The following is a 25,161-nucleotide window of genomic DNA, read 5'->3' as shown; positions in this document are numbered from 1 at the left end:
CACAGAGCTGGAAGTTTATGAGTACTAAATTTGCTCTGACATTTAATCCCTTGGTGGCCACAGCAAGCCATTTACTTCCACTACTCACCAGTAAAATGGGGCATAATTCCTAAAATGCTGCTCTCTCAAGCACTGGGCCACATCCAATGTGAGAGGCTGATGTTTTATTTATTTATTTACTAATTTCTACTTTTAGGTAGAAATTATCTTAGTGCCAAAGGTAATATAAAGAACTTAAGACAAAGTGAGAGTGGGGGAAAAAAAGATATCATCAGATAGATGCAGGCTTTGTGAGCCTTCAAAGATCACAGCGATTATTTATCAACTTCACCAGAACGGTATACCAACATTTAAAAATGTCTATAGGGGGCCGGCCCTGTGGCTTGGTGGTTAAGTGCACGCGCTGCGATGCTGGCGGCCCGGGTTCGGATCCCGGGTGCACATCGAGGCACCACTTCTCCGTTCATCCTGAGGCCGAGTCCCACATACAGCAACTAGAAGGATGTGCAGCTACGACACACAACTATCCACTGGGGCTTTGGGGGGAAAAATAAAATAAATAAATAAAAAAAATCTTTAAAAAAAAAAAAAAAAATGTCTATAGGAAGAGGGAAATGGTAGACAGGGCAAGAAAACTTGAACAGACTGGCCAACATTCAAATAAATTACCACGATACTCACTCTGACAGGTTTAAACAAGATGAACTCAGTATCTTTATTGGATAAGTACAGTGACATACTTCTCAACGTCAGAGGCAGCTTGGCTTTTATTGTCTTGTAGGCACTTGCCACAAGGTCACTGACCTTTGCTGCAAAGAAATTAACCTTGTTAGAGTCACAAAGAAAAAGAGAAGAAACATTTTCATTTTAATTCAGAGGGGAATAGAGGGAGAGAAAAATAGTAAAAGAAAAGACTATTTCCCCAAAGAATTTCTTTCACTTTTCTTGTTTATTTATCAAGTTTAATCACAAACCCTATAAACATTTATTAAGTCTCTACCATACACAAGATTCTAATCCCGAGGGCCAGGGCAGCAAAAGAACTCCCCCAGCATGCTTCAAGACATTCATAGAGGCTGTAATTGGTGCCTTTGGAATTTGGAGATAAGAGTTAAGGTAAAATAAAAAGTCATTTGCAGAGAGTAAGCATTACTTCATAGTGAATGAGCTCCGTCATTTGCAGAACTGACAGTAAGAGATGCTCTCTGTCTTATGAGATGATTTAGAAAATATCCACACATATTTAATGGGAAGTAAAAATCCATTTGTTACATTGTTATACTGTATTATCAGAAAGGGAATAGAATTCCAGAAAACTGTAACTGAAATAATTATGTAGCCCAGCTGTAGCGTCTGAAAAGAAGTACAGATGGAAGGGTAGTAATCTGTATGACGTGTTTAAAAGGAAATTACCTAGAAAGCTACAAAGTAAAAGACTGATTAATAATTTCAAAGATGCTCAACCTCAATCATAATTAAATAAATGCATATTAAAATAACTGAGATATTTTCGGATTGGTAAAAGTTACTAAGACTGAGAGGCCGGCCCAGTGGTGCAAGCGGTTAAGTGCGTGCACTCCACTGTGGCGGCCCGGGGTCCACCGGTTCGGATCCCGGGTACGCACTGACGCACCGCTTGTCAAGCCATGCTGTGGCGGCATCCCATATAAAGTGGAAGAAGATGGGCATGGATGTTAGCCCAGGGCCAGTCTTCCTCAGCAAAACGAGGAGGATAGGCAGATGTTAGCTCAGGGCCAATCTTCCTCACACACACACACACAAAAATTACTAAGATTGTGAATATCCACATTTGGCAGGAGTGTGGGGAAACAGGCACCCTCATTCACTGCTGATATATAAAATGGGAGTATAAAATGGTTCAGCCTCCTTGGAAGGATATTAGAGACAATGTTTAGCAAAACTGAAAATACACATACTCTTTCACTTAACATTTCTACTGCTAGAAATTTACCTTATGGATATACTCGCAAAATATCAAGATATGTGTGTACAGGAACATTTATTAAAGAATGTGTGGAAAAATAATTTAAATATCCATTAAGAGAATTATTAAAGAAATTGTGCTATAGTGATGTATTCTATGCATTCATTAAATAGAATGGTGAGAGCCAGATATGCTGGTACAGAAAGGGCTCCAAGATACAGAATAAGTAAGAAAATCAAGGGATATAGTACAATCTTATTTGTATAACATGTTTTAAGTCCATAGTGCTAGTATATACATAAATAATTCTGGGAAAGAAATTGTTAATAGTGGTCACCTTTAAGAGGTGAAAAGAATTACTTTTCATTTTATACTTTTTCACAGTTCAAATTTTATACCATGTTAAAAAAATTTTTTTTTAATCAAGGAGGGTTGTGGTAGAGCAGGGTAAGAAAGTGCCAATGCTCTCAAGAAGAAAGAACAAACAATCTGGAAATTGCTTATTTTTCATAAAACAGATGAAAGCTCCTTTAAGACGATCAATTCCATGGGCTCTGGTTCTATCATCACTAACACACTTCAGGGATCACTAAGTCAGTTTTCAGAGCCTTGACACTCAAAAGGTGTGGAGCCTAGTAAATAAAATATCCTCTAATTCCTAAAACAGCATATTTCCCAGAGTAAATTAACAAACTGGCATCCTAATTTATAACCTGACTCTTGTGAGTTGATCATGAAATGACCCCTGAGAACCTGATCAGGTCTGCATGAGCCAATAACCCTGGGTTTTTAGGGGCCCAAGACAAGTCCCTAGATTGTTCTTGATGCTGCCACCCCACAGGCCCAAAAGTCTCTGTATGACATTTAAGTGTGGGCTTCTTGTACTACAGATCAAGGAAAAGCAACTCTACAGCTCTGCGCAGCTAAACAGGACAGAAGATACAACAACTAGGTAAACTGGTGTCATTGCTATATTTGCCACAATCACCTCACTTAGAAAGAAATGAAATGCGCTAAAAGAAAAGCAAGCCCTATTTCAATCTGTCCTTTTGTCGGTGTCCTTTCATCTACTTCTGCTTTACTGATGACAATTCTAGTAATGTTTAAGAGCACCATACACCTAACACTGGGAGTTCTATGAGGATTCCACTTGAGAAAATGACAGCCCCTATTTTGAGTGAAAGAGGATCTTACCAAAGGGGAAAGAAAAATATATTAATTATGCATCCAGCTCCTGGGCTCAGGTGTACTAAATATGCCTATGCCTATTTGTTGGTTTCTACATATTTTAAGAAAGATTTATTGCACCCAAGAGTTTCATTTACATAAACGTTCAAAATAAAATCAGCTTCTATTTCTAAATACTAAGCTCTATAAGTGACGGAAATCTTGAGCTGAAGGGCCAATTAATCCAAAGATGATCAGAATTCCTTCTAGAATCATGCTGAGTTATGGACTGACAAGTCTGCTCCTGACTGTGAGGGGTCAGAATATGACTATGGTTAGAATTTCCAGTATTCTCAGTAAAGAATCCAGTTTTCTGTCTTCCAACAGAATGTACTACTGCATCAAGTATGTTCTCCGTCTTTTAGTAAGAAGGCGAAGATTTCAATCTCATACACAACATGAAGGTTTAAAATACTGAAGACAATATAACATTCACTGTCTCCATCACAGTAAACAAAAGGCCTAAAGCATGTCACAAAGTTTATTTGCAATAAAACAAATCAATGCAAACCTATACTGACATCATCAAAGTTCATAAGACAAATTTCTGAAATAAAATTCTGCCTTCCTTTCAAATACAATTGATAATTCTCTGCGTTTACAAATCTTCCTAAAAGATACATAGCTACTCTTCCAACTTCTTAGCTCTAGTTCAACTTCAAATTAACCTGAGGCGTTAATAATAATAACTGAAAACTTTAGAATGGTCTTAATCCTCTTCCCCAAAGGAAATAAATACTTGACAGACATAACATTCTTTCAATATGGAAAACTAATCATATGAAAAACCTAATTCCAGATTAGGTGCCGGGAGACAGTCAATTTTTTACCCACGCTAAGCCAGAATCATTCTTTGGATCTCTCTCATTCAGAGTAAAAAGCTTCCATACCAACTGGGACACAGCTTATCCGCAATTAAACACTGATTCTTCTGCCATTTTGCCCTTTTTAGTTTCAAAGGGTCTCTATCACAATATGGGTCAGGGGATGGCCAATCTAACAGATAGACAGAGATACCAATCTAACAGAATGACTTATTCTGGTTTAATGACAACTTAAAATGTCACAAAATATATCAAAAATAACCCACAAAATTAGTTGAGATTTTAAATGTCTAATGTTTAATGCTAAATACACAAACAAAAGCTAGCACAAAAAAATTCACATTTATAAAAGAGTAAGATTGGGAACATCTCAAGCATATCTGCCAATCAGACAATGATATCGCCTGCCAACTCCCAACTGACCCTATGATTTTTATAATTTTTTTCAAACACTCTAAACATTAAACAGAGGATATAACCTGCATAGGGTGTGGAACAAAATAATGCCCAACATTTCTTCATATAATACTTGAAAATATAAACATCTCTCAATATTTCATACTATCAAGTACAACATTTTCATCAAAGCTCTAACACAATAAAAAGTGGCTTACAGAAAACAGCAGTCTCGGGGCCGGCCCCGTGGCATAGCGGTTAAGTGCACGTGCTTCGCTGCTGGCGGCCCGGGTTTAGATCCCGGGCGCGCACTGACACACCACTTGTCAGGCCATGCTGTGGCGGCATCCCACGTAAAGTGGAGGAAGATGGGTACGGATGTTAGCTCAGGGCCAGTCTTCCTCAGCAAAAAGAGGAGGACTGGCATAGATGTTAGCTCAGGGCTGATCTTCCTCACCAAAAAAAAAAAAAAAAGAAGAAAAAAGAAAACAGTAGTCTCAAAGTGTTTCCCTCTAAACCACATTTTATTTTTAACTGGGTATGGCAATTCACATATATATATAAATTTAAATTCTTCCTTCCTTGGAATGCTTGTTGAAATGCAAGTAGTGTTGGCCAATTAAGACGTGTCAGCTCCAAACTGCATCATGCATTACCCCAAACCACAACAGGAATAGGAAACCAACTCCAAGCTGTCAGAGCAAGGACTATATAAATGCAAATTAATCAACATGCTAAAAAAAGAAATTCCAACTAGTAAAATGTGAATACCTGGTTGCGCCCAAGGCTGCTGTGAGAGAGTATACTTGGGTCCTCCCTGACTGGCCATGGTTTTTAATGCTGAAACCTAGTAGAGGAGACAAAAAAAAAGCTTCATTTCACTGATGACAAATTAAACTAGTACTGCTCTCAAAGACTACACAACACCATCTGAACCTATTAAAACATAATGAAAATCAAATGTGCAACCCTAAAGGAAAATGCATCATATCTCATAGTTCTTTATAACTAATAAAAGCAAAACTTCTTTTGTGATTTCAAGGCATACGCTGTCTTGCAAAAAAGCATACAATGTCCTGAGGCATTCTGCCTGAAACATTTCAGGGTAGGAAGACAAAAATGAAGACCTAGAGAAATGTCAACACAAAACAGGCCCCTCTTTAAGTGGAGTGTTATGTTAATATTAAATTATTACCATATGTTATTAGAAAAATGTCTCAGCAGCAGGACAAAACCTCCTTTACATACGTAGAGGTTCCTTTTCTTTATTATTTCATAGGTAGAGAGAATGTTATTACAACAAAGATTTTTAGGGGCCAGCCTGGTGGCGTAGTGGTTGGGTTCGTGTGCTCTGCTTCGGCAGCCCAGGGTTCACAGGTTCAGATCCTGGGAAGGAACCTGCGCACCGCTTATCAAGCCACGCTGTGACAGGCATCCCACATAAAATAGAGGAAGGTGGGCACAGGTGTTAGCTTAGGGCCAATATTCCTCAGCAAAAAAGATGAGGATTGGCAACAAATGTTAGTTCAGGGCTAATCTTCCTCACCAGAAAAAAAACACAAAGATTTTCAAATAGCATCAAAAGGCACACTTGACTGACCGGTGCTACAGGGACACACTTGGAGGCCCACCTTCTATGCATCTCCCTTTTCGTTCCTCAGAGTCAGTACAGAGAAGCAAAAGCAAAAAAGCACATTTGGCTGCTTGGACAAGACTGTTCTTAAAATGGCAAATTACGGTGTGAATAAATAGACTGCTAGGTGCCAAAGGTCCAGGCCATGACCTTGGCCTCACTAGCTAGTCTCATTAGAAAAATCTGAGCACCAACTCTTTAGATTTCCCATAAAAAAGGCCACATAAATATTTAGGCAGAAGTTGGGCACAGACGACATAATATTAACTCAGATCTCTCCAGCTCTCTCTCTATTTCACCAAGTTCATATTCCTGGACCACTCTAGGCCTTTGCTCACGCTGCCATGTGTATAAAATCACCCCTTCCCTACTGTCATTCAATTCCTCTCCATATCTTTATCTTTTATTGTGAGATGCAGCTTTTAAAAGTGAATCATACATATGATTATAGATTAGACAATGCTAAAAGAAAAATATGTTCATGTCTAGTGTATATTATCCCAAATATTTCCCAACATATATATATAAACATATTAATGTGTCTGCATTTACAAAAATACAAACAGCACTCTAAAAACTTTTTTCTCCACTTAAATCTAAATTTTGGACGTTTTTCCATATCCAACAGTCATGTCTTCATAGAAATGGCTGCCTATTATTCCACTGATTATTCCAGAATTTAACCAATTTCATAATGACATATACTTAGGCTGTATATATGTATTTTTACATTAAAAACAAATACAAACTTTTATTAGTCATGAGCCGCATAACCATATTTCGGTCAACGACAGACCACATATACAATGGTGGTCCCATAAGATCATAATGGAGCTGAAAAATTCCTATTGCCTAGTGACACTGTAGCCGTTGTAATGTCGCAGGGCAGCACATAACACATTAGTCCCGTGTTTGTGATGATACTGGTGTAAACAAACCCACAACTGTGCTGCCAGTTGTATAGAATAAGGATACAAAGAAAATATTTTTGTACAGCTGTACAACGTGTTTGTATTTTAAGCTAAGTGTAATACCAAAAGAGCCAAAAAGTTAAAAAAAACTAAAAAGTTTATAAAGTAAAAATGTTACAGTAAGCTAAGGTTAAATTTATTACTGAAGAAAAATATTTTTTCATAAATTTAGTGTAGCCCAAGTGTACAGTGTTTATAAAGTCCACGGTAGTGTACAGTAATGTCCTAGTCCTTCACACTCACTCACTGACTCACCCTGAGCAACTTCCATCCTGCAAGCTCCATTCATGCTAAGTGCCCTGTACAGGTAATACCATTTTTTATCTTTTATACCAAATTTTACTGTAGCTTTTCTATGTTCAGGTATGTTTAGATACACAAATACATTGTGTTACAGTTGCCTACAGTATTCAGTACAGTAACATGCTGTTACAGGCTTGTAGCCTAGGAGCAATAGGCTATACCATATAGCCTAGGTGTATAATAGGCTATACCACATAGGTTCATGTAAGCATACTCTATGACATTCGTACAACAATGAAATCGCCTGATGACGCATTTCTCAGGACATATCCCCATCATTAAGCAACACACGACTGTATTCATCTGTATTTACTATCTGGATAATATACTTATCTTTAAGTCAAACCTCAAGGGGCATTTTCTTCAAAAGTTTCCCCAATTCGCCCATCTTTTTTTAAAACCCTACAGGATGAACACAGACCTATTATCTCATAATGCACTGCTGTATACATCTTAATGTTTACATATTTTCTATTATTATTTCCCATTAGGTTATAACTCCTTGAGAACAGAAATTAAATTTATAGGTCAAATTCTATTACACACACTACATCAAGAAAAAAATTTAAATGTATGGTGCTGCTGAGGAAATTAATAACACTTCAGAGATAATATTGAGAATAAACTTGCAATACTTTAGCAAATTGCTTGAAAGAAAATGAACATTGCTAAATATAAGGCTGAGTTTTTAGCATAAACTGGTCCCACAACAAGAAACACTGTTAGCTTAGCTATAAACTTGAAATTACACCTCCTTTAAAATGTTTTCACTCAGATTTTTTGCTAAAGCAAAATCTTCACTTCAAATTTGTCATATTTTACTATAAAATAACATTTCTGTAGCACTTAAAATTACAAAGTACTTTTTACATATATGACCTCATAATAACCTTAAGTAGGGAACAGGGATGCTATAGCTGTCTCCACTGTAGAGATTAGAAAACTGAGGCTTGCAGAAAATGAGTGACTTGCCACCCTTTCAGTCAGCAGGTGCAGAAGGGGGTCTAGAGCTCAGCTTTCCTGACACGAAATGCTGTGCTCTTTCTACTACACCCACAACCAGTCCAAGCCTTAAGAGTTTCTTTCAAGCAATTCAGTATGATGACATTCTAGAACAATAAAAAAGTATCAACAGTTTTTGAGTTTGATAGAAAACATCTGACGCAAATGTTTTCATTGAACCTCTACCCCCAGAACTTGGAACAGCATTACATTCCCTAGGGCGATTCAAATACAGTCATGCATTGCTCAAGAGCGGGGATAGGTTGTGACAAATGCATTGTTAGGAGATTTTGTTGTCGTGCAAACATCATAGAGTGTGCTCACACAAACCCGGATGGTATAGCCTACTAGACACCTAGGCTATATGGTACTACTAATCTTAAGGGGGCCACTGTCATATCTGTGGTCCATCACTGACTGAAATGTCGTTATGCAGAGCATGACTGTACTTAGGTTATTTTTTAAGGAGCAGGAAATAAAGCATGGAGCATATGTGATCTTTTAAAACTTATTTTATTTTTCTCAAGAAATTTCACTAACTGTATCAAAGTCAGGAAGGATGTTTCTAGCAGACAAATTAAGATGTTGTAGAGACGTTTATCTCATGTATACTGGGTTACTCGGTAAACCTTTAGTTTTTCGATCTGTGAAACGAAGATATTTTACTTATTCCAGGTACCAGGGATGTAATGAGAATAAATGAAAATGAAGCATCTTGATAAAAAGAGCCCAAGGAAGGAGCTACATAAACAAAAAAGCCAATTTACAGCAAGTGAAAGGGGATCAAAATCACACTGAGTCTTTAGGCTCAAAAATAAGTCTTCTGACAACCTAAGAATGTTCTCTACACACTCACATAGTTTTATTTTATTATGCAAACCCATATATATTTAAAAAACCAGTCAAAACTTAGAAACAAGTTAAGGACATTTTGTTGATCAGGCTTACATCTCAGTAAAGACTGAGACCTACAAGCACGTATCCAAATGAAAGATAAAATACTATTTCCTTTCTGCACCTATGGATGCTATTTTTCTTACAATCATTTATCAAAGTACAAGCACTGGTTGCCTTGCCAACTATAATAAAAGAGGCACAAGATTCTGCACTTGCAGATTTACCTTTAAAGAAAATAATTTATAAGTTTTTAAATTGTTTATTCTGTCTCTGCTATTGAGAATACTAGTAACAATTCGCCAGGTAAAAATGAAAAATGTTTGGTCCACAGATTTTAAGAAGCAATGTCTTAAATGATCACATATATCTGTGTGAACTCTAGTGCTTACATTGTATGCCTGTGTGTGTGTGTGTGCACGTGTGTGTCTGTGGGCACATGTGTGTATGGGGTGTGTGGATCTTGGTCTCTGACTTACTCTTTGCCAACAGGACAGGGGAAGGGATCTGAATTTGGAAGAAAATAACATAAAAGGGATGCTCAGTCCTCTAAGCTTTAGTATCTACTAAATATTTCAACTGGAAACTCAGTGAGGAGCAATTAAGGACCAGGGTTGAAAAGTGAAAAATGAGGCCACTGTGAATGATCTGAGCAAGGGCAACACAGACTGAGGAGGGGGGATGGGACTGGATTCTCAAGGACGATTAGAGGCAAGGCTTTTCGCTCACCAATCCCACAGTGAGGAGAGCATAAAAAGAGATGCATGGGGGCCAGCCCGGTGGCGCAGCGGTTAAGTGCGCATGCTCCACTTCAGCAGCCCAAGGGTTTGCAGGTTCGGATCCCGGGCGCACACCTACGCACTGCTTGTCAAGCCATGCTGTGGTGGCGTCCCACATAGAGGAAGATGGGTACGGATGTTAGCCCAGGGCCGGTCTTCCTCGGCAAAAAGAGGAGGATTGGCATGGATGTTAGCTCAGGGCTGATCTTCCTCACACACACACACACACAAAAAAAAAAAAAGCTGCATGAACAACTATATAGGGGTCCCTGCTATAGAGATGTAGCATGTCCATGGAGAATCATTATATAATTCAGACTTGGAATACATATTTCCTATGTAAACCTCTAATATTTTTTAAAAACGTTCATAGTGTCCAGAGTCTTCCAAAATGCACAAATGCAGTTATATCAGATTTACCAAACTTATACTAAGGTCAACTTGGACAACTATATCAGTTAATTTTCATTCTCTTGCTTTTAAGGAAACTGTGCTCTTCTAGAAAAACCCTTTAATCCTAGATTTCATTATAATCAACTTGCTTCTACTAGAAGATTCACTCTGCTGCTGTGTTATTACAAAATATTCATCTATAGTATTTCCCGCCAGTATTAATGTGGATGTGCTCCCAAAAAATACAGACTGTAATCTATAAGCTGGTTTTCCATGAAGACAGTTTCAGTAAAAACTATGATAACTTATCTGTAAATTAAAAAGCATCAATACTTGCACCAATTTTTTAAATCAAAACCTGGTAGGAAACATTTCCATCACCCTCTTTTTTTGTGTGTGTGAGGAGATCAGCCCTGTGCTAACATCTGCCAATCCTCCTCCTTTTTTTTTTTTTTTTTGCTGAGGAAGACTGGCCCTGGGCTAACATCCATGCCCATCTTCCTCCACTTTATATGCGACACCGCCACAGCATAGCTTAACAAGCGGTGTGTTGGTGGTGTGCCCAGGATCCGAACTGGCGAACCCCGGGCCACCACAGCGGAGCGTGCGCACTTAACTGCTTGCGCCACTGGGCCGACCCCCTCCATCACCCTCTTTTTAAATTTATATGGTGGGAAAACAACACATACTCACACACTCCAAATACTTGATATAAATGGACCAAAATCCACTAAACAGTTAATATACTCCAACTATAAACAAAAGAATAGTTTGTCTTAACATTTCTGTATTTGCTTTTTTGGTATTTATTATTTTTAAAACTAACATATTGTGTCTTTATCACAGGCTTCAGGTATATTAGTGTTGATGGACCCAGCAACAAGTTACTAATGGACAATTTGCTTAGCTGTCTCCTGGTCGTTTCACAGACACATCTTGTCTCCCCAGCTAAGACTTAAATAAGTAAATTTGAAAGAAAGAGTTGTCATATTTTTATTGTTTTTATGATGTTCTCTAACACAAGTCTGAGAACATCATAAAGACCTAGGCTTAATAAATGAAAGTTAACTTCAAGTCTTTTAAAACATCTTTTTGAGGTAAGTCCTTAGTAACAACACTTAAATTAAAAAAAAAAAATTATTAGGTTGAAACTGGAAAGTCAAAATAGCCATGATCTGATGTTTCCATTGCTGGCATCAGCCAGTTGAGGGATTTTAGCTAGGAAACGGAGAGAGAGTTTATTATAAAGCCATATATCTGGTGACTAACAATGCAATGATATGAAATCTTCAGTTCTCGATTATCCACACAAAATGGAAGGGAGAAATAGCATGTAAAACAAAGAGGAAAATAAACCCCCCATTTAAGTAACAGGAAACCCTGATGGGCAGGCCTGTGATGACTGCCAGGCAGGTCCTAATCCAGGAAAAGTGAGAGTCCCAGACCACATACACATACCTTCAACGTGGATAAACAGAACATAGCTAACCAGAGGTGTGCTATAACTAGCTTTGTAATATTTGCACTCTTTCTCTTAAAAAATAAAAACTCTGCAAGTATATCTAAAAGTCCAAACCAAAAAGCTTCCATAAAATGAAACATGGTGATTTCCTAGACAGAATCATTAAGGCTTGGGCTTACTATCTCCTTCTGCCAGAGTTTTTGCAAGAGGGTAATTCAAAAGGAAATCTAGGGAAGAATTCAGAATTACTTTACCAAAATGCACCAAGATCTATACCTTTGTCATGAACTCCTCCAGCTGCTCTACAAACAGCTTGGTCTGCTGCTGAATAAACTGCTCACAGGCCGATTTCAGATGACGATCTACGTCTTTTTTAGAGTCAAGATAATGTTCTCTTATCTCAGGAGTACCCTTAAAAAGAAGATGACAATTTCCTCCTGTTTTTATGTGCCTAGAAATTACCAGACATGTAAAGAATGTCGTTTATCTCCCACCACCAATGAAACAGACTCCTTCTCACCTCCAACAAGAACTCTATCAAGGCATTGTTGCTATTCAGCCTAAAAAATCTTGGAACAGTCATAGGGTTCAGGATTTTAAATGCTGCATCTGTGAAACAAAATTACTCATCCAGTGAACATGTACAGTTTCAACAGAAAAGCCGAGTTACCGTTTCAGTGTGTTAACATACACTAGTTCTCTATTAGCTCAAGGCAAGAGAGGTTTCATTTTCACCAACTCACCTCCATAAATGGACCACGGTGAGATTAGTGCCAATGATGGCTACGGTACCCACACACAGTTATTTTCTAGAAGTCAGAATTGTGAAATGACTATTAATCTCAATTATTTATTTATAGAAAAAAAGAAAATTGATAAATGGTAATCAATACCTTAAAATTTCCCTGCTTTACTTTTACAATGCTAAATAGGTTTTTTAAAAAATATTCATATACTTACCCAGCTTCTCTTGTTAAGATCTTGGCTGGTACAGAAATTTATTCATTTGAAATAGAGTGAATAAACTAATGTGTCAGCCAGAAAGAAAACACCAAAAGGACATATTTACCCCTTAACCTCCAGACTAACTAGAATCTATGCAAAGTACTAACTGAGGTCTCATTGATGTTCAAATGCAATAAGATAAAACGTTAGTCGTGAGAGGTTAGAGGCTTAAAAGTAAAGAGAGCAAGTATTATTAAGTGATAGTCAGAAAAGACCATTTCTTTGCTTTGCTTTGCCAGACAAGAAAGCAAAGCATGAAATGCTTCCAATCCTGGTTTTACCACAAAAGGACTTACTGCCTTGACCCTGGTCTTACTGAAAAAGAACCTCTCTATCAGACGCAGTATTCAGAGTAAAGCTTTAGTAAACGGCTCTTTGTTCTGCTGTCTTTTCTACAAGGTACCTGAAAGACTGTCTGCAATAAATAGAATCAAATCACCATACGGTAGGATTATAGGCATCTTCATAATGTTTTAGGGAAAACATATTTAAACCAGAATTTGCCAAAATTTTAGGGTATTTCATTTTCTCACACCTCAGTGAATCTATTCTAGAACCAAGCAGCAACAAATTAGAAATTAGAAAAAAAATGAAAGAAAGTAGATCAGCCCTGCTCTATCCCATCACTTAAATAAAGTAAGGACTATCAGCACCTGGCATTCCTCAAGGTTAAGAGCACCATTCCTATACCTCACGCTGAAAGGAAAGAAACAAATCAACCAGAATGGTTGGGTGATGGAAGCCTCCAATGAGAACAAGCTCTAAAAAAGTTATGCACTCTATAAATGCAAAAGCCAGGAAATTTAGCTGCTGTTTAAAAAAAAAATCAATAAGTATATGAATAACACACAGGCTTACTATCCAAATTCCAGCAGAAGCAAAAGGTATTCTCTGTGGTGGAAAGGAGAGAGAGCATCAGGAAAAGAAAGAGAGTAAATGGTTTTAACATGACTCACGATGAGACCACTCTGGCTCTCAGGTGAGTTAAATCAAGTCCACTGTTCTATAAGCACAGTCAGTCATCAGGAAACTAACAACCTGCTACCCTTGGAAATCTTAAATGTGGAGTTCCTCTGAACCACAGAATACAGAAAATAATTTGGGTGACTATTTTCTCAATTCCCCCAATACATAAGAGAGAAGTTCATTCATTACATAAATGGATGGCTTAGAGCTTAATTCTCTTGGAAATGGTAAGAAAAGATAAAGTTCAGATAAATTTGTAAGTAATTAAGGGAAATGAGGGATATTTATGGTATATCCTTAAGTTGCTTAAGATCAACATCTTAGAAAATAACTACTTCGATCTTTTAGAAATCACTTGTTAATTCAGTCAGAGACAAATCACTAGGATGGATGAAGCATCTTTCCCAAGATGATTCAATGTCTATTACCAACTCAAAGACACTATCTACATGATTACTTAACAACTAGCTGACTAAATAATAACACCACTTAAGTTTATTTAAGCACCTTAAGCTTAAAAAAGCAGTTTAACATACATTTTCATTCTTAATGATCTTGATAACCTGGAGAAGGCATCAAGACAAGTTGATTCTGCTCATTTTACCTCGGATAGGGAAGCAAAAACACCCATCCAAGATCACAAGAGCCAGGAAATGATGGACCAGCAACAGAACCTGACTCTTTCAGACTCGTACATAAGGACTTTCCCATTTTACCCAGCTGGCTTTCTGAATTTTCATGAACTGACAAACTCAACTCAATGTTTAAAATCATCCCAATTAGCTGACATTCTAAGTAGTTATTATACTGATTTTTCATTTTTTAACTGGTTATGGTAATATGTGGCCGAGTCTAAGAGAGGTAATACTATATTACAAATGGAAATGCTGAGATATAGTTCCCTTCATAAAGAAAATACAGCAAGTTAGATGTAGTTAGGATGTTGACAGCTCAGCTTAGTATAAACAAGTAACATGCTTATTAGCAAGCACAGCATGCAAAAAATTGCAGATGAACATAAAATAAACCTATAACCTGTGCTGACACATTTGGACAGGTCAAATACACCCAACTGTGCCAGCCAGGACAATGAAGTACCTCTAGTTTTCTTGAGGTCCAGGGAAATTTCCTTAATGGTGAATTCAGTGTGAAATGGAGCAATTTGTTCACGGAGAATCAAAAGGTGCTTTATTAAGAAAAGTTGTCCATCAATCTGAGTCTAAATTGTAAGACAGAAAAATTTATCACCGATTAAATAAAAATAGGAGCACATAAAACATATATGTTATTAATCAACATTAATCTACCTAGGTTTATAGCCTTTAACCTAATTTTATGGTACCAATACTCCTCCTTTGTTGTGTAGTGACCTCTACCCATTTAATCCATGTTAGAATTATCTGGAAAAATTTTGCTTCAAACTCTTACTAATTCTGTCACCTGCTCTACTCAGTAAATCCAAGAAAGTAAATCAGACAAAAGGTTGTAAAGCAACACATTTAGAAAGAGAAGTCAAATCTATTTTAACTTGATGCAGAAATAGAAGAGATGATGCAGCCTAACATCAGCACAGAGAAGGAAGTAAAGAAAAGTTCAAAGTATGGGTGTGATTCTGACCTCTCATGGCTTTCTAGTATCTCTTCAGTAACAGGGCTTTCACTATGTGGTCAAAGTGGTTTCAGTATCCAAAATATCAGAAATACTATTCTTATTTATATAAAAGTACAGAAGGAGCCTCCAGACGTAAAGTGATTTGGGGTTCCCATTTTGGATTATCCTGCCAGCAACAGAGCACTGACTACCCACATCCCCGAGAGTCCTTTCCTTCCTGAGAGGCATTTCCTTTTGCCCTCTCAGGGCTAATCCACCAGAGTCTTGGGATTCAAGCTGAGTTCTCAAAGCTCTGACCCAACTCCAAAATAGTGCATAATTATAGCTCTCATTTCAGAAAAGAGTCTGTATATTAACAAGAGCAAGGCTGTGTCTGCTCCTTTTTGCTGCTACTCAAGACAGAATCTTACTTTGATAATATTTCTAATGAAATTATACTACATTAGGAAAAGAATAAACTTGTCCTTCAGTAAGCAGTATAATCTTTAAAGGGCCTGCTGAACAAAGTGACTCCTCTCTGGTCTCTCTCTCCCCCCACCTTCTAAATAAGCACATACTCAATATATAAGTATGATTCATTTGATGGATACTCACTTTGTACCCTCGAACACAGAGCATTAGATAAGTAGGAAATGCTATACATTTTGAACACTTGCTCTATTTTTAAAAAACTAACAACTCCAATAGGCAAAAATAATGTGATATAGATTTAATTTACTTTACTGAAGCTGTTGTGATCCAGCAAATAGTATCAGGTTAGCTTACCAATATAGTAGATGCTCAATTTAAGGATGTAAGAAAAATTTCTTGCCTTAAAGAAACTTCTAAGGCATTAAGCCATTTTCACTGACCATTTTTTAAAAAGTTGAAAGGCAAAAGTACAAAAACTCAGCCACGAAAGTAAATTAGCTAATCCTTACCAAATTGAGGGCTTCCTCATACATACTTAAACCCTTTATTATATGTAAGAAACACAATTAGATAAAAGAGGATGGCCTTACAGGCAATGAGGGCAAAAGACTGAATAATCAAAATGCTCTTCACTCCTCCCTTTAAAAAGAGGACAGTGGTACAAGAGGACATAAGCATATGAACTTTTTTTTTAATTAAGTGATTTTTTACCTCCTGATAATCTAAGAAATATATGCTTACTGTAGAAAATCTGGAAAATAAAGGGAAGTGTAGAGAAAAGAAGGAAAAATCATCCATAGTCACCCAAAAGCTTTCCCCATTACATTTTTTAACACATATGTTCATTACATAGTTAAAGCCATAGTGTATATCTGATTTGTATCATGCTTTCTTTTGCCCAAATGTATTTAAGTTAAATTTTATTGTTTCATTTAAAAAATTTTAATGGCTAATATTTCACTATATAGGATATGTCATAATTTACTTAACCATTTCCCTAATATTAGACACATGTTTCCTAATTTCACCTATTATACAAAATGTGAGACCTCAGGCTTGGAAATACTTTTTAAAACTTAAATATGCCCATCTGTAACGACTTTCCCTCCTCTCCTAGTCCCCATACCAATATCTCATTTCAACTCTCTATTCCATGAATAGGAAAATACAGTGGTCACAAAGGTAGAGCTTTTCTAGCAATAGGGTCCCAAATTCTTTTGCGAGGAGATTTTTTTTTTTTTTATCTAAAGCCTTTAAGTTAGAAATCAAGTTTTTAAATCTGGAAATCCAGAAAGGTTCACAAGGTTTGAACACTCTGAGCAGCAAAGAAATTTAGGCTAGAAACCGCCCCCACAGCTCTCTCCCTGTAGGCAACAGGTACTTTAGTGGAAAGTTAAACAGAGCAACACTTTCAACCATGCTATACTGCCTAAAAAAAAATATCAGGGGCCATGGGAAAAGCACGTGCCAGCAGCCTTCAGCCCCAGATCCCTTCTTGATTAAAAACTGTAAGTCACAAAGTCATGTCAACTACTTCTAATCACACAACCCACAGCCACAATTGCCTGTCTTCCAAATTGACTGGCTGATTTCCTTCATGTGAGGGTAATCAACTATTTAAAACATTGTTGTAGAGATGATTATAAATTGCTATGAAAACACTGTTTTGGTACTCCAGGGAAATAACAGTTCACGACCTCCCCACTTGCTAAGGCTATAACAAGAAACCTTCATCCTAAAGAATTTATGACCTAAGTACCATTTTTGGTACTTTAGCAAAGTTGGCACTCTCTTATGTAGTAGTCTTTAATTAGCACTATAATGAAATACTAGCTTCTCTCAAAGGACCTCAAAAATAACTCATATTAAACAAATCCTACTGCCAAAAAGGCTTTATATTTCTGTGCCTATAAATAAATGCTATAGTCCACAATATTATTACAGGTAATAAGATTTTAGCTAACACTTCATCAAACCTTGTTTTTGCTGATAGACTCTGATGCTCCAAGTAACGACTGAATGCAGGCAGACAAGGCTTCCTGTGACAATCCTTGAAACACTGCCCTCTGGTGAAATAAAAGAGAAACATCATCCTATAGGGCTTCACAAAACAGAAAAAAAGAAAAACCGTAGGCTGTGAGTACAGCAAACAATGCTTGCTTGCCCTCATCCATTGGATTAATTTATTACTGGCAATATTCCTCCTGCAGCTCCCTACCCATGAAACCTTTCTAGACCAACAGATAGTCTCCTAATTTGCATCTCTCCAAACACTCGTGTGACCCTTCGATAATATTTCCTGAGCATTTATTTCATGCCAGGCTCTGTGCTAGATGCTGGAAGTACAGTGGTGGGTACACAGGCAGATGTGGTTCTAACCTCATGGAGCCCTCACACCAGCATGATCTCATATTGTAGGCTGTCTTTTAAATCTATCAAATCAACTTTAAAACAAATCCTCGGTAAATCCACTTCCAAAAATTTATCCCAAGTAATTAATCAATATCAGATTAGAAGATTCATGCACATGGCTCTTCACCACAGTATTTACAACAGCAAAAAACTGGAAATTACCCAAACATTCAATGATGGGGAAGGGGGCTGACAAATAAATTACTAGTAAATCTAAATTATAGAATATTGTGCATGAAATCAGGGAATGCTGAAGGAGTGGTGAAATTCTTATTAAATATAGTTAAGTGAAAACAAAATCAGGTTACAAACAGTATGTGACGTATGATTCTTAATTTAATTCTGCCAATCTATATCTTACTAGAGGTGTGGTAAGTTGGTCTGGGCAGGGACTCCTGCCAGTCCCCTTGCTTCCCTCTCTGCCTCCAATCCACCTGAGACAGAATTGATATGGATGACCATTAGCAAGATATTTATTATTAGGCCACAGTTCTGGGCCCCAGTCTCATACTTGATGTTACTCCCTTTTTGTACCACTTCTCTCCCATTTGTTTCCCATGAGGCTACTACAGTAATAAGAGATTAGGGCTGCCTCTTGCTAGGTCACTGACCCTGCCTGAGGAAGACCAAAGATGGGCAGCTCAGCCTAAGACCCTCTCTTTCCCCTGCTCAGCCTTAATATGTTTGTCACTGGATTTCTCTTTCCTCACCTTTGATGGGTAAGATCAAGAGGGCTAAGACTTGGATGTAAGCTAGGTGAAAAAGAATAGGCAGCCCTAGGGCATAAAATAAAAACAGAGTGATATCCTTAGGCCTAGCTACTGTTCAGCTCAAATCTCTGTTAAGCACCTTAGAGGCTTCACTAGGGTCTGATGACAATGGGTTCTATGTGGAATATGCTCCCTGCATATTTCCCTTGGGATCCTGGCTCCACTCTAGAAGTTTCTGAACCCCAGCCTAATACCATCATTCAATATAGCTACTGGGGAACCCGGGGAAGAAGAGATGCCAATGTCCAAACCTCCCTCTGGAAGAGATTTCATCAGCTGGGCAAAAAGGCTGAGACATCTAACTCTGTAGAGGTGATCTGGCCTCACCCTAAAAGTCTCAGAACTGGGAAAAAGGCATTTTCTGGTTGAATTTCAAAATCTCCAAGCACAAACTCCAGTAACTACACAGTTTAAAATAGACACCAAGTAGTGTGCACTCTACTGAACCAATGAAACAACTATGCAACCTTGTTCAGCCCCTAGGACTATGAGGTACAGTGGGAGAGGATATACATACTCCTTTTGAACTCCTTTTGGCATCTGGACAATTAATCACATGACTGCTGTACATAATTACTTCTCTCTTTATACGCTGTTTATGTTGTAACAATCAAATTAACTTTAAAAAAAGTGAATTAAAACCACCAAATTTTACAAACTATTTTGGTTCAGCAGCAAACCACTAACAGTAAATAAATGTAGACAAATATGATCTTTCAGGGACTAATAATCTTATCATTAAACTGGAATGTTTAAAACAACTTTGTTACCTGAAATCAATGCATAGTGTAAGTGCTTAAAAAAAAAAGCTACTGCTAATTTCAGCAAATAACAAAAATTAGTCCCTGGTTAGAAATACAAATAATCTCACTACTACTTGTTAAGGATGTTGATTTAAATTGAGTGCAGAATTAAAGTATTTGCATTTAATGCTAAATTTAATGCTAAATGTATATTATACCTATGTGACATTGGACAGATCACTTAACCTTTCTGCATGTCTTTTTCTTTATCTATAAATTAAAACAGATTAATTAATCAGTAGTTTTCAACTTTTTCTGGTCATAAACTCCTATGAGAAGCAATGAAAGCTATAGCCCTTCTCCTCAGAAAGACAAAAATACAAACATATGTACACAATTTCACCCACAATTTCAAGGTGTTCATAGACTCCCCGAAGTCCATTAATGGATTCTCAGGGTCTAACAATCCCTAAATTAGATTGATCTTAAACTTATCTCTGTATCTAAAAACCATATGATTCTAATGTAATACCAAACAAAATACTGTATCAAGATCTTAAAATTAAAATTAAAAATTTCAAGTAAAAGAGCAAGCAATTTATAGAAAAGATACAAAAATTTACACACGTACATCTATGCATCTGTACAGTTTGGAGAGACAGACAAGAGTTCTTCGAACTGTAGGATACCACATTCCATGAAGATCTGCTGGAGAAATTGTGGTCTGTGGTCTAGGATTGAGAGATTCTGTTGAACCTAAAAACCCAAATGGAAAAGAAGACACATTTCAGACACATGGAGATTTGTTTTACTTGCACAGCAACTATCAACTGTTCTCATTAGCTATCAATAGCTGGAGACATCCATTTTTTCTAGCCTCGCCTTTAATTAAGAATGCCATAAGAACCCTAAATCAGTGATGGGTGCAATTTAACACAATAAGTGAGAATGCACATGAAAACATACAGACATTCCACATTCCAGCCTCATATATATGCTCAACCCAAAATGCTTTTCCCCAACTGTGATCAATAATCTATATGGAATAAATGAACAGTATACATATATTATAGAATATTGCACAGGCATTACAAAGGAGGCAGATCTATACAGTCACATGGAAGCAAGTGGGAGCCAAGGGAGGTGTGGGAGGGACAAGAAAACAAAGCAATGTTAAACGGGAAGATTAATCAAAGCTGGTTTGCCTGACAGCCTGCCTTCCAAGCTCTGAGCTATATCACTTAGAGGACTACTTAGTATATCCAATTTCCAAGTGACCAGAGCTGTACCCTCCTCCCTCAAAGACAGGTCAGACACTCTAGAGAGTGTGAGGAGCAGCAGGTTGGGAGTGTGGCTGAGCAGAGACACCTTTGTAAGGGAAGCAGAAACACTTCAGGTCAAAGGACTAGGGTTCAAATGAGCCACGAAAGCAGAGCTACGATAATACTTAGGACAAGAGGGGATAGTGAAATATGGATTGGGCATTAGAAGACATTAGGGAACTTTAATAAATTTTTTAGTGTGATAATGGTTTATGGTTATGTAAGAGATGCCCTTATTTTTTGGAGAGATGCTGAAATACTCAAGGGTAAAGTGGCAATGATGTCAATATTTACTTTAAAATTATTAGCAAAGGAATCTATATATGCATAATGTGAAAAAATGTTAAGTCTTGAATCTAGGTGGTGGGTACCAGTGTTCATCGTTCATTGCATCATTCTTTCTACTTTTCTACCTATTTGAAATTTTTTCAATAATAAAAAATAAAAGGATAGCCAAGCAAAACATAATTCCTTAAAAAGAGCTAGATCTGCATATGCTTAAGAGGAGGCCTGGAGGTTGTGGAGTAGAGTTATGCGAAAAAGGAAAGAGGGGAATGTTGAGGGTTAGTGCTTTTACTTTCTAGTTCTGTAAGCTTAATTTTTTTCAAAAGCATATAATACTTGTATAATTTTTAAAGCTCTTCCATAAGGTCTTAAATGAAAATATCTACATACTTTATATGAAGTTTCTTAGAGAGAATAAACTAGACAAATTATATCAAAGACTATTTAGATTAAATATCTATAGTTTTTGGGCCAGCCCCGTGGCTTGGCGGTTGGGTGCGTGCGCTCCGCTGCTGGCGGCCCAGGTTCGGATCCCAGGCGTGCACTGACGCACCGCTTCTCCGGCCATGCTGAGGCCGCGTCCCACATACAGCAACTAGAAGGATGTGCAGCTATGACATACAACTATCTACTGGGGCTTTGGGGGAAAAATAAATAATAAAATTATTAAAAAATATATATATATATCTATAGTTTTGCTAAGGATTATGATATCTGCAGGATGCCTCCTTCAAAATAAAGAGACAAAAATGTATCCCCAAATAAAAGTTTAGTGAAACAAATGTATTTAAGTACTTTAAAGCCAGAAGTCAGCTTATTTGTTCATTTTTTCACTTTCCTGTGAAAAATAGTTAACAGTTAAAACAGCTGACCAGGGGAAAGTTTACTTACATAGCAAGCCATCAAAAGGCAAGTGCCTCCTGACTGCCTCTTCTGAAGAGCAGAGCAAACCCACTAACAGGGCTTCTCCCTCAGCCTCCTGCAGTCTTCCTCCATCTTCCTCTGTGAGCCTCATGCTCCCCTCACTTGCTCTACATATAGAATAAAGCCTGTGCTTTTGAAGATACTGATAATCAGCTTCTTCACAGATGGTACCTCCACCAGTTTGCCCTGGCACTTACTTCTACCACACGAACGTCACGTCATTTAAAGCCCTGGCCTTTGCAGGTTTCTCATGTTCTCACTTCCGACACACCATGGGACCAGGAAAAGTGATCATATTCTTTTTTTGCTCCCCTTACGACCTGACTCAGAGTCCTGCTTTCCATCCCAAATTCCACCACCATTCTGAGTACCATCAATAACTACATGAACGACAAACAAAGATGTTAAGGATGCTCACTGATCTTGGGAGAAGAATGGATGAACTCAGTGAGAATGTCAACAAAGAAATAGAAGATATAAAAAAGAACCAATCAGAAATGAAGAATACAATACTGGAAACGAAAAATTCACTAGAGGGACTCAAAAGCAGAGTAGAGAATACAGAAGAATGGATCTGCGAGCTGGACAAAAGACTAGACAGAAGAGGATCTGCGAGCTGGACGAAAGACTAGAAGAAATCACCAAAGCTGAAGAGGTAAAAGAAAAAAGAATTAAAAAGAGTGAGGACAGTCTAAGGAACCTCTGGGACAACATCAAGTGCACTAACATCCGTGTTATAGGTGTCCGAGAAGGAGAAGAGCGAGACAAAAGGGCACAGAATCTATTTGAAGAATTAATAGATGAAAACTTCCCTAACCTAAAGAAGGAAACAGACATCTAGGTACAGGAAGCACAGAGAGCACCAAACAAGATAAACCCAAAGAGGCCCACACCAAGACACATCATAATTAAAATGTCTAGAATTAAAGATAAAGAGAGAATCCTAAAAGCCGCAAGAGAAAGACAAGTTACATACAAAGGAAACCCCATAAGGCTATCAGCTGACTTCTCAGCAGAAACCTTACAGGCTAGAAGAGAGTGGCATGATATATTTAAAGTGCTAAAAGGAAAAAACTTACAGCCAAGAATACTCTACCCAGCAAGGTTATCATTCAAAATGGAAAGAGAGATATAAAATTTCTCAGATAAGCAAAAATTAAAGGAGTTTGTCACCAAGAAATTAGTACTACAAGAAATGCTACAGGGACTGCTTTAAGGGGAAAAGAGAAGACCACAAATAGGAAAAATTATCTATTTCCATGATAAGAGGGTAATCGATACAAATGCACAAAAAAGAGGTTAGATATGATATCAAAAACATAAAATGTGGGAGGAAGGGAGTTAAACAGTAGAGCTTTCAGACAGAGGTCAAACTAAAGAGACCATCAATTCTGTATATGGACCCCATGGTAATCACAAACCAGAAACCTATAATAAATACACAAAAAACTAAGAGAAAGGAACCCAAACATAATACTAAAGAAAGGCATCAAACCACAAGGGAAGAGAGCAAAAGAAGAAGAAAGGAACAGAGAAGGACTAGTAAACCACTGAGGAAAAAAAAAGTTAAAAATGGCAGTAAGTACATACTTATCAATAGCTACTTTAAACATCAACGGACTAAATGCTCCAATTAAAAGGCATAGGGTGGCTGATTGGATAAAAAAACAAGACCCATATACATGCTGCATACAAGAGACACACTTCAGACCTAAAGACACTCACAAACTGAAAGTGAAGGGATGGAAAAAGATACTCCACACAAATGGCAATGAAAAGAAAGCTGACGTAGCAACACTCCTATCAGACAAAATAGACTTTAAAACAAAAACTGTAAAAAGAGACAAAGAAGGGCATTACATAATGATCAAGGGAACAATACAACAAGAGGATATAACACTTGTAAATATCTATGAACCCAACATAGGAGCACCTAAATATATGAAGAAATTATTAATGGACATAAAAAGAGAAATAGACAGTAACACAATAATAGTAGGGGACTTTAACACTCCACTTACACCAACGGATAGATCATCCAAACAGAAGATCAATAAGGAAACATTGGTCTTACATGACACACTAGAACAGATGGACCTAGTAGATATATACAGAACATTCCATCCAAAAACCAAAGAATACACGTTCTTTTCAAATGCACATGGAACATTCTCCAGGATTGATCACATATTAGGCCACAAAACAAGTCTACATAAATTTAAGAAGATTGAAATAATACCAAGCATCTTTTCTGACCACAACAGTATGAAACTAGAAATCAACTATGGGAAGAAAATCAGAAAAGCCACAAATACTGGAGATTAAACAAAATGCTACTGAAGAACAACTAGGTCAATGAAGAAATCAAAGGAGAAAGCAAAAAATACCTGGAGACAAATGAAAATGAAAATACGACACGCCAGAATTTATGGGATACAGCAAAAGCGGTTCTAAGAGGGAAGTTTATAGCAATACAGGCCTATCTCAACAAACAAGAAAAATCTCAAATAAACAATCTAACAATGCACCTAAAGGAACAGGAAAAAGAAGAACAAACAAAGCCCAAAATCAGTAGAAGAAGGGAAATAATAAAAATCAGAGCAGAAATAAATGAAATAGAGGCTAAAAAAACAATAGAAAAAATTAATAAAACCAAGAGCTGGTTCTTTGAAAAGATCAACAAAATAGACAAACCTTTAGCTAGACTCACCAAGAAAAAAAGAGAGAAGGCTCAAATAAGTAAAATCAGAAATGAAAGAGGAGAAATTACAATGGACACCTCAGATATACAAAAGATTATAAGAGAATACTATGAAAAGCTATATGCCAACCAATTTGACAATCTGGAAGAAATGGATAAATTCTTAGGATCATACAACCTTC

At 37.2% G+C, this 25,161-nt stretch overlaps 1 protein-coding gene across 1 annotated transcript in view; it reads right to left on the bottom strand.

Moving 5' to 3' along the window:
- Positions 1-25,161, bottom strand: part of COG3 (component of oligomeric golgi complex 3) — a 76,691-nt gene that overhangs the window by 6,928 nt on the left and 44,602 nt on the right. The window contains exons 15-21 of the mRNA XM_004433641.3: positions 20,379-20,503; positions 17,799-17,888; positions 14,899-15,019; positions 12,350-12,438; positions 12,106-12,240; positions 5,164-5,239; positions 682-809 (exon numbers count right to left, since the gene is read on the bottom strand). Of these exons, the coding sequence (XP_004433698.1) occupies positions 682-809; positions 5,164-5,239; positions 12,106-12,240; positions 12,350-12,438; positions 14,899-15,019; positions 17,799-17,888; positions 20,379-20,503 (764 nt within the window). The remainder of the gene's footprint in view (positions 1-681; positions 810-5,163; positions 5,240-12,105; positions 12,241-12,349; positions 12,439-14,898; positions 15,020-17,798; positions 17,889-20,378; positions 20,504-25,161) is intronic.

This window comes from Ceratotherium simum, chromosome 10 (assembly GCF_057802395.1).
Source record: "Ceratotherium simum simum isolate JZ-2026a chromosome 10, ASM5780239v1, whole genome shotgun sequence".
Taxonomy (NCBI): domain Eukaryota; kingdom Metazoa; phylum Chordata; class Mammalia; order Perissodactyla; family Rhinocerotidae; genus Ceratotherium; species Ceratotherium simum.
The sequence above is the reverse complement of the archived record's forward strand: the minus strand, read 5'-3'. Positions and strand labels throughout refer to the sequence as shown.